This window comes from Anas acuta, chromosome 2, assembly GCF_963932015.1.
Source record: "Anas acuta chromosome 2, bAnaAcu1.1, whole genome shotgun sequence".
Classification (NCBI taxonomy): domain Eukaryota; kingdom Metazoa; phylum Chordata; class Aves; order Anseriformes; family Anatidae; genus Anas; species Anas acuta.
Window position 1 is genome coordinate 49,083,470 of NC_088980.1, and position 10,404 is coordinate 49,093,873.

Sequence of the window (10,404 nt, forward strand, 5' to 3'; positions counted from 1 at the left end):
CTCATATGTGGTGATGCTCCCTGGGGGCAAACGATGCTGTGGGGATGACCTGGCAAAACCCAAACATCACTTCTATAATGATGTGTGGACATTAACCCCAACCAGCTGGAGCAGTTTAATGCTCCCTAAAAACGCCACTAAAAACACCACTAAGAGAGCAGTGAGAGAGGTGGGATGAGGAGGGGGCAAGGCTGTGCCTCCAGAGCCCATTCAAGGAGCATCGTGTTGTCTTGCTAACCCTGTTGGGCAGTGTGAGCATAGAGAGCAGCCTGCCGTGCAATGGCAGGATTGCCAGTCAGTGCTGATTGAGCTCAAGTGCTAACTCCTTTATTTTAGCCCTTTAATAGAAGGCTACGGGCAAAGTACATCCAACTTTGGCTCTTGCAGTCTTTTGCTGTCTCTAAGGGCTTTCAGATCCCTGGGGGGCTGAGCAGCCCTCCCCAGAGTGAAGGCTCTGTGTGCTGCTCGCTCCCTGTCAAGCCTCATTCTCCTCTGGCTGCTGGTCAGGATGCTGCTGCTGCTGCTGCTCTCATGAAGAGCTGTTTGCTTGCACTTGTGCATAATTGCAAACCTCATACTTGGAAATGGCAGGCAGAGGCTGTAGCAGAAACTGGAGAATTAAATGTGCTTATAGGCAGCTCAGGAGGAGAGAACACTTCTGCTTCTCTGCCTTAGCTTGTGATTCACTGTGCATTGGGAACAAATGGAAAACAGAGGGGTCAAGGCAACCTGGAGCAGGGAGGAAAGAACAGATGTGAAGAGGAGCTTTTGCACAGTGTGGTAGAGGATGCAGACCTAACGATCAGGAGAGCAAGTATTAATCAAGTCACTGATTACCAGTCAGACTGAAAAATGTGATTTTTTTTTTTTTTTTTTTTTTTTGCCACAATTGCAAAGAAAATGGTGTTGGGCTAAAAGGGGTTTCATTATAATTTTAAGCCAAATAAGGCTAGAAGGGCAAGAAATAAGCATGAAGAAACTGACAGAAACCTGTTTATCAGGAGGTCAGTAGGTGGGGAAAAAAAGGTCTCCGCTGTTCAAGACATGATTTATTTGCACTAGTTAATCCGGTAATATGTCCTTTGGAAAGGTGATGGCAACCAATGTCAGGAGGTGAAGTCCTAGGCAGTCCTGGAGTGGAGTGATGATTCAGTGGACATGGGAAAAGGGAAAATATATATGGCAGGGAAAAGATATGAGCAAGGGCAGACTGTCCTTAGCCTCACTGGGAAGTTCCCAGAGAGCTGGGCTGCCCTTCATTGCTCCCCACCTGGAGGAAGTATCACCAGCATTTTCTGTGGGAACAGCAGAAAGCACATCACCACTGCTCTTTTGCCAACATTTCAGTTCCTGCACCAAAGGCTGAAGGTGCTAAAACATTACAAGGAATCAAATCTCAAAAACATTTCTAATGTGCCTTAAACTTTCTGGTGTATGACTTATTAATATAAACAAAATAATTTTATGCTCAGCATTTCCAGAAAAACCCTGTGTGGATCAGAAACTCTGTTGTGAAGGATTTCAGCCTTCAGAGGTGTCAAAAAATCTGCTGGAAAATCTCTAATCAACTGAAACAAGGGTTTAACAAGATGAAGTGTGTGCGGTACCATTAGCTGTTACAGTGTCAGCAGCTTTGCTGCTGCTAAATCCCTGACACATTTCCTATCCCAGCAAGCTTCGGTAAGATCCTTGAGGCTTTTTCTTTTCCTTAACACCTGAGTAATGCCGTGCATGACTCATCCTTTCTCACAATGTCAAAGATGTTCAGTTCTGCAGGAGCGATGCACCGTGGGACCAAATGCCTGTTGGCTGTTTCAGCTCCATGCACTGTCAGGTCATCTGTCCTATGGACAAAAATTTAACAACACTTGTATGTATTTATGCATGGAGTGTGTTTACAGGAGAACCGTATTCCCATATAGCTACTTTGGGTAAACAAGCCCAACCTGGGCTTTCTTTTCCAAATGGATTTTCAGTACAACTTTCAGTACAGCATTAACAAAACGTGCATGGAAAGATGCACTCAGTAATAGCTACGGGAGTTATCATTCCAATCTCCTTCACTGTGAAACTTAAAATGTCACATCTCCTCCATGCACAATTTTTAATTAAAAACTGCATTGAAAAGGTCAGGACAGCTTGACTCTCTGCTGCCCACATACTGATAACCCAACAGCAGTGAAAGCAAGTAGTAGTAAACAAAATCCTTCCCAGCTTGAAAAGAAACTGATAAGGACTCTCTCCACCTGAAGTAACTAACAAACAGCAGTGGCAATGGCTCTTTTCCATATACCACTCGTAAGTAATCACTACTGCTCATCCCTGATAATGAAATTCTTGCTGGCTTTCCTTTAAAATAATACACAGCTCCTCGTCTTATCACTCTCCTCCTCTTTAGCACTATTTTCATCTGCTTCTACCCTGAGATTACAATCTTATATTTAAGCATTGGGTCCAATGTGCTTTTGCACTTGTAATATATGGGTGTAAGCAGCACCAAAACCAACTTCATTTCATTCTATGTAGTTATGTGCTTGTGACAAGCTCTTAGTTGGACATCTCTTTAGTGCTAACACTTGGAGACTGCACTTGCATTGCTTAGATAGGCAGTTTTCACTTCTTTCAGAAGAAAATTTTACTTCTGATGCCATTGTCAGCCATGGTAATTGCTACAGATTCAGCTGAAACTTCCCTACACATGTATTCAGGTTTATTTATGTCATGGAAGTCTGAACTGAGTAATGGAACATGACATGTTTTATCATCAAGGACGGGAGCATAGCTGTTACAACATACCTGGCATTACCACGCCGGAAATTTTTGATCCAGCACCAAAGTGATTTCCTCATGTAAGAAAGCTGAAATGCAGACTGCATCTGAGTTTTGACCACCAATTTCTCCTTTCCAAGTGAAATATTAGATTCATAGAGAAACTTGTCTGACTAGAAAGAGATTTTTCACAAATGTCATGATTGGCTCACGCCTAGAATTTTATTCAATCCATTCAAAAAATAGACAGAACTATAGGTGGCACATATTGTCAGAGAATACAAATGTCACATCCTCCTTTAAACAGTTTAATTTAAATCCATAGATTAAGACAGTGAAATAATTGCCCCAGGTGAGAAAATAATCAAGGGTCTTCAATGAAAGTATAAGTCTTCAGGAAAGCATTTACAGAAATGTATCTGGTAAGCATAACTTTTTCTATCATCTATAAAAATATAAACAGCATTTCAAAATGTCTTTAGATAAGTATGTTAAAGTCATCTAACATGGCATTAACGTACTGACAGAAAATGGGGCCTGGGCATGTCAAACCGCACCTAGTAATCCATACCCAGCCAAAACTGAAACTACCTGTATGTGTTTCAAACATAACACAACATAAGAGTAGAAACAATTTCAAACCAAAGATAGACAAGTATGATGTTCCTCCTTTCATATGAATTCCTTATCTTTTTTTTTAATTTTTTTTTTTTATTACTATGACAATGATTAAGAGAACAGTGGCACAGCTAGCTGTAACTCTGGAACAAGTATAATTTGCCTTTCCCAGAAAGTAACCTTACTGGGAAGCGAAGTGTGCCAAGATCAAACTAAGGACATTCCAATGTCATGGATGTTTTACTTGTGCATTATTACTTCGTTGAGGACCATAGCATGTGATAGGAGGACAAGTGCACATTACAAGGGCAGAACCTTGGCTCCCTGGACAGCAGAACCAGGCAGAGTAAAGAGTACTTTAAAGACAGGAAAAAACAAAACACCAACTCATCTAAACTTTAAACAGTGCAATGTAAGGTATTCCTGGTACAGCTGTCATAAATGCACCTTGTATTTTCTAGGGATGCAATCTGGTAAGCTAGACACCTAATCATTGTTGCAAGGACTTACTGGTTCAACACAGATTAAAATGTTTGAATACACTGCATATATTGGTCACAGGTCTAATCACATAATTTCACTTCTCCGAATCCTAAATTTGCACTGGAACAGCTTCCCAATCAGCTGTGAATTTGTATAGCAGAGCACTTGATGTTGTAATTGACTAGCACGTATGCCAACAACAGCTGATATTTTCCATTAAAGTGATCTACAAGTGAGAAACAAAACCAAAGGGTCAGGTTTCAGGTAAAGGTTGGACATTTTGAACTTTGGACAAAGTGACAGGTATCTTTGATTCTCCTGGTGCTGGCGCTTTTGTGACTGGGGTTGCATGGGCTTTTACATCTGCTATTCTCTCTTTAAATCTTTGCTGGAGGTACTTTTCTTCTTTGGAGTAACTTTTAGCAAAAGCAGACATCAACAGACATGCTGACATGGCGGTCCCTCCAATGCAAAACAAGATTGCTCCCGCCAGCTTGCATATATCAAGGGACCCATTAAACTGAATGGCACGAGTATCCACCACAACAAAATCATCTTTCCCAAGAGCTTCGATTTTCGGTGGCACAAGAAAACCCACTACAAGAACCGTTAAACCTATCAGCATAAAAGCCGTCCCAGAGATGAGTCCGACCTGGAAGACAAAGAAAATTAAACAATGAATATGGCCTTCTCATTTACTGTTAGTAAGCAGTTCTAGAGAACATTTATCTTTTACAGTGCCTTGCAGATACGTTTTTTGTTGTAACCAACGGCTGATGTTTTCCTTTTGGGTGGCTCTACTGGAACTAGAATATAGAGAGGAACTACCTTTTAACAACTCTCATAATTCAATATTGACATTTCTGGCAACAGAATACAGAATACATATCTATACTTCTACATAGCACCTCATGTCCAAAGGGCCTGTCACAGGAAGGATCACAGTTTAACCCCAGTACTGCGGGGCCTGTCACAGGAAGGATCACAGTTTAACCCCAGTACTGCGTGACCGATTATTTTTTTAGCTTTAGGTGGTGCTTAGCACCAGCTCTTCAGTCCCCAATGATGGTCTGTGTCATATCCACAACTTGCCATGAAGAATTCACAGAATATTCCTAGCACAATTCCCATTAGTACAAAATTTGATTCACACAGGATGGGCTACCATCAGAGCAGAAGGTTTGGATTAGATGACCTCCACAGCCCCCTTCCAACCTCTGGTATTCTCAGACTCTCTGAAGTTCCCTGATCTTAATGGAGATCTTACTGTTGTTCTTAATCTCCAGTTCACATGGTTCCACTGTTAACCTACCATTGCCATTTGTGATTATCTTACAGGACTATTAAGCTCTTGAATTTGGAAAACCCTGCCCATAACAAGATTTTGAGGTTTCAGTGATGTGGCTCCCTGTGACAGAGAAGCTAGAGGATTCAAAAACCCCAGAACTCCCCTGGAAGCTGATGTATCTTGGTTTAAAAAAAATAAAAGCTAACAAACAAAACCCATACACTTTTGTGTTAAGACAGATGGTTACTCAGTCATCTCAGTGAAACCTGAACAACTGAATCCCTAAGATCGTTAATTACACGAGTATCTCAACATAGGAGTTTCTCTCTCCAGCACCCAGCAATGGGTAGTACCTTCCAGAACGTAGAGCTCCACCTGCTAGGCGATCTCTGGATCTGAAAATCATCCTCATACTCCCATATTGAAGCTGTGCAGTCCTCATAAAACTGATGCAGGTAGGACCGAACTCCATAGCGTTGGTAACCTCCCTCAGTGCTGCCCTGCGTGTGCTTGGTCCCGCAGATGTCAGCATAGGAGCTCATCCTTCCTACCTGCAACGAGAGGTTTCATGCAAAGCAGATCTAATTATTGACGTGGCAGGAGATGAAAGCTAGCTACACACGCTCCAGGTGACACGAAAAAAAAACAGCCTTGGTAATGAGCCTGGTAATGTGTGCAATGACTCAGCTGAAGCAAGCCCAGGGCACTGAGCATTTTGGTGCAGCACAGCCTAAAGATGCTGCATGAACACTCCCTCCCATATGTAGGGTGCCTGGTCCCCATCCTTCACACTAGTGTGCTACTGGGTTTCCGTGGAGATTGAAAAAAGCAGAAGATGACAGGTAACAAAAGCCATCATCCCTCTAGGGCTCAAATTGCTTCTGATGCCGACTCTAGTTCTATCAGTTCACTAGCATTTGCAGCCTTACAAACTTTCAAATTGCTGGATGAGTTGGTTGGTTTTTTTTGTTTGTTTTTTGTTTGTTTGTTTTTTTAAATCCGATTTTACCTGACCTTTTGAACTTTAAGGCTGTGTGCTGATGTAACATTCCTAGCCATAAGAAATGCAGGCAAGGTAAGTCCTAACCAGATTGAAACTCTCCGTATCCTGCACTTAAATACAGATAGTTAAAAATGAAAAAATGGAATGGCACAACAGCACTGATGTGCTCACCTAAGAATGAAATGCAAATACTGAATTTGTGGCAAATTACTGCTCCCTTGGAGAATTCAATACCCAAGGTCCCGCTGACTTTAATGAAATAAGAATTTTGCCTGCTATGGAAACTGCTTTTTTTTTTCCCCTTCACTGAAGTTATCCTAACTTAGAAAATTAGTATTTAAGTATGCAGGTCTGAACTTGCACAGGTATGATGCTAGTGAATTCATTAAAGTAATACCAGCCCCTCAAAAACTTGAGCAATAGGTCAGTATTATTTAAACTGAATGGCTTCTTTTTAAGGAGTTCAAAAAGTCTTAGTCCAAAGGGAACTGTTAATTCCTACCCACATCTGAATGTCACAACTTAATTTATCAACTTCAAACAGCTTCAACTGGTTCACCTGATTGCCACAGCCACTGCAATTTTACTTGGAGGGAGGGGAGGAAGGAAGGTTTGATGTGCTCATCACAACTAGGACCTCTGTTTTACAGCTTTGCAGTCCCTTTGCCCTTCAGTAATGTTTGATCTTGCTGGATATTAAATATCTGTTTATGCAAGGAAAAAAAATAGATACTGCTGCATTTAATTTCAGCAGAAGCCAGAATGTGCCAACAGGTAATGGCAGCCAGCTGGAGCTCTTGGCTGGTTTGGAAATCAGCACTGGTATGATGATGACCTAAGTTTTTAGAATTTGGTTGCATCCTTGGCCCAGTGAGAGAAGGCTTCACTGTCTCCTCTTAATTGCTAATCATCTTGGTTTTCATTTACTTTGTATATTCAATATGCATTTAGTTTGGGATTACATGATCTCAACATCTTATGGCTGCAAGTTTCTCTACTGTGATTCATGGCAAGGTTTCAAGGCTCTCAGAGAAGTTATAGCAAAGATGACATTGATAAAAGAGCTTGAAAAAAACAACTTTTTCAATGCTCTGAAGTTTTGATCCATAGTTCTTTTTGATACAGCAACAAGATAGTAGTGACAAGGATATGCATGACATTGTCACATGCATATAATCTGCACCCTTATGGGGAAACCTCTGGAAATTATTCTGGTTTTCAAGTCTGCTTGTTCTTTTACAACGGTGGTCTTTTTGCTTCCCTTGGAAGTTTCTCCTTCTATTTATTCCTTGACCAAAAAGAAATGAAAGAGTCCTCTTGTTTCACTGCCACCATTTCTTCAATAGCTGCCAATTTCCACTTGACAAACAATGAAGAGAGCTCTGTCTACCCACTACAGATAAAAAAGACATTACCTCAAGGTAAAAGAAGAGCATGGCAAGATCATCTATATGCAGATTTCTCCAAGATGACAAGAGACAGGAAAGTACGTTTTGAGCGTTTCCATGAGAAATCATAGAAAACTTCACCATTCAAAGGAAAAGTAGCAAATGATATTCAATAAAAGCAAGAAGTGGCTTAACCTAGAAGAATAGTGTTCTGAACTCCTAGTTAACTCCTAAATACTTCATAGACAGTAAAAAGTCACTTAGTTGTCATGTACCCACTATCCATGCCCATTCAAAGAATGAGGGGAGTTAGGTATGCCATTTGTCAAAAATAATCCCAAACTGGTGCTGAACTTAGAACCAAACTGAGAAAGCACTGTACCTAATCTCAGTGTACCTAATCTCAGGATTGCACATCGCAACAAAGCCACAGTGTGCTACAGTGTATTTTACCACAACCACCTCAACTGTCACACACAGCCTATACCTCAATATCACTTAGGAGCAGGTTATGCCCATATACCTGAACCTGCCTTTGGTTATTGGTAAGGAAGTACTGCATCTCCCGTATCACAAAGAGAAGAAAATAAAGAGGTCAATCAAACTCCACAGAGAATCAGGCTTTCAGGTCCTTACTCTGCTTTTTATTCTCATGTTAGAGCTACCTCTTTAAATTACATGCAACTGGTTGCCAATTTAGTGTACTCAGGTGAGCATATTTAGTGTCACACAATGAGCAGAATGGGAGGCACTTTTCCTGGATGTAATTGACTTGACAAGGTCAAGGCAGGGAAGTACCGAACCCAACACCAGCAGAAAACAATTTTAGAACATTTTTTTTGTTCCAGAATTCTGGAAAGAAGGTGGAAAACATTGATGAATTTGGATTTTCTTAAATTAATGTAACTGTAGTAAACTAAAGTTGCTGATTCAATGCAATGTGACAGAAACCTATACAAATAGATTTTTCTTGAATTCACTGCACTGTCTGTATGTTTATCTGTTGAGAAAGATGTAGGGAGGATTGGTGTTTCTAATGATGAATTACCTCCAAGAACCCCATACCCCATAATCACTTCTCTTACACAGATTCTTTTTCTGTAGCAATCTAAAATGCTAATAGGTGGTTTTGGTCAGGCATATGAGCAAAATGATAAACAAGAGCTTGGGAGGTTGAATACTAGACAAAAGAAAATGATATTTTGTCTGAAAGAGCTGTGACAACATCAAGTACTATGACCTTTCAAAATGAAAAAAAAAAAACTTGATCTAGTCGGCATCATTAGTCCTTTTCAAGCGCTGCATAATATGAGTGCTACTGCACATTTTCTTTACTTATTATAAATGGAAGAGTCTGAACATAATCCCCTACCTTTTGGAAAAATCTCATCCCTTAGAGAGGAAAAAAGAGAAGGCTTCCCAGCCCTATATGACTCACTGAAGCAGTCTGGTAATTTGGCCTAAGATGGTCTCTTTTCTCAGCTGCAGTGTAAACATTATGTTCTTGCTATGTACTGATGAGGCAGAGGAACTGAAACACTCAGAGCATGGTGGGAAAAAGCAGCTTTACATAAATGTTAGTGCCTGCATCGATTTACACTGGGTGAATAAATACTGCAGTAGATATGTCCTCTTGCGTGTTGATGTCTATTTGCATGTCTCACCTTCATGGCTGAGAAACTAAACGCTGAGATGTTGGGAAACTTGCTGGAAAGAAAGACTGACTGTTACTCAAATCTGCATTAAGCACGAGCCTAGAACACGCACCCAGGCCGCAGGAAGTCATTTTACAAGATTTTCAGTGTCTAAACCCAAGATGTCTAGGAACATGCGGGATAGATGACCGCGGCTTCAGCGCACGCCACTGCGTAGAAGCAACCCATCCCCTAGCAACTTTTGTTTCCATGGCAAAAGCTGTCCTGTTTACGTTAAGCTTTACTATTCCCCACCGATCCACAGAGATGTAACCGGACTGGCAAGCAGGCAGGTAAAAAAGATGAGCACGATCCATGAAAAATTACCCAATACGTTTTCCAGCTCCTTCGGATTACTTCCCACTGAAGGGTTGGTCACATTTTAAAAGCCGTAAGGGACGAGGAGGGCAGAGCAAATTCGGGGATGCCACTTCTGCACCCCACACAACTGCCGCGGTGAGGGGCAGGAGCAGACCCCGGCTCCGGGGGGGTCCTGAGAGAACACCCCTCTCTCCTCTCTCCGGTCCTCTCCGCAGTCGCACCCCACGGCCCCGCGGATGCCCTTCCCTGCTCAATTTCACCGCGCTGATGGGGAGGCAGAGCCCTGCGGGGAGCGAGCATCGCATCGCGCACCCGGTGGCACCAGGCACGGTCCCCCCCCCCACGACAGCCCCGACCCTCGGGGCCGCTCGCTGAGGGACCCCGGCCGGCCGCGGGCTCGGAGGAAAGCCTCGGCGGGGCTCTCGGTGCCCCCCGCGGCCAGCCCCGCTCCGCGCCCCCCGCCCGGTGGAGCCCCACATCCCCGCTGGGTTTACCTGTCCTCCCGCCGCGGCGGCGCTAGCTGCGGCTCGCCCGGCCCGGCCCCGTCCCCATCCCGCTCGGCGCCGCCCCGCACGGCCCCAGCGCGCAGCGCCCGCCGCGCCCTGCCTCGGCGCTGCAACGCCGCCCACGGCCGGGACGGACCCGGCTGGGCTGGGCCCGCAGGGACAAGGGACCGAAGGCGGCCGCCCACTGAGCACGGAGCCCCTTGGGGCCCTGCGCGGCCTCAGCTGGGTGGCGGTGGGCAAGATGTGGATGTCCTGGGTCTGCCTTGATAACGAGAGGTTGTGGGGTCAGCAGGAGGGGCTGGCTGCAAGGCAGGGAGTTTGGGGGAATAGGGAA

The 10,404-nt window shown here is 43.5% G+C and overlaps 1 protein-coding gene across 2 annotated transcripts; it reads right to left on the minus strand.

The window, feature by feature from the left end:
* Positions 1–2,966: 2,966 nt before the first annotated feature.
* NRSN1 (neurensin 1) lies at positions 2,967–10,189 on the minus strand. 2 transcript variants are annotated; one of them, XM_068674719.1, is made up of 3 exons: positions 10,059–10,189; positions 5,512–5,709; positions 2,967–4,522 (listed from the first exon to the last, which is right to left on the minus strand). In XM_068674719.1, the coding sequence occupies exons 2-3, from the start codon at positions 5,698–5,700 to the stop codon at positions 4,124–4,126; spliced, it is 588 nt and encodes a 195-aa protein (XP_068530820.1). In that variant the 5' UTR covers positions 5,701–5,709; positions 10,059–10,189; the 3' UTR covers positions 2,967–4,123. The 2 variants fall into 2 exon arrangements, with proteins under 2 accessions (XP_068530820.1, XP_068530821.1); XM_068674720.1 differs by lacking the exon at positions 10,059–10,189 and adding an exon at positions 8,079–8,199 and having other exon boundaries at positions 5,512–5,705.
* Between the last annotated feature and the right edge of the window lie 215 nt (positions 10,190–10,404).

What these genes read in the sequence shown, in the direction of transcription:
- NRSN1 (XM_068674719.1), bottom strand. Translation starts at nt 5,700, where the DNA reads ATGAGCTCCTATGCTGACATCTGCGGGACCAAGCACACGCAGGGCAGC. An exon ending in GGAGCTCTACGTTCTGGAAG is followed by an intron (nt 4,523 to 5,511) that starts GTACTACCCATT and finishes TTTGTCTTCCAG; the next exon opens with GTCGGACTCATCTCTGGGAC.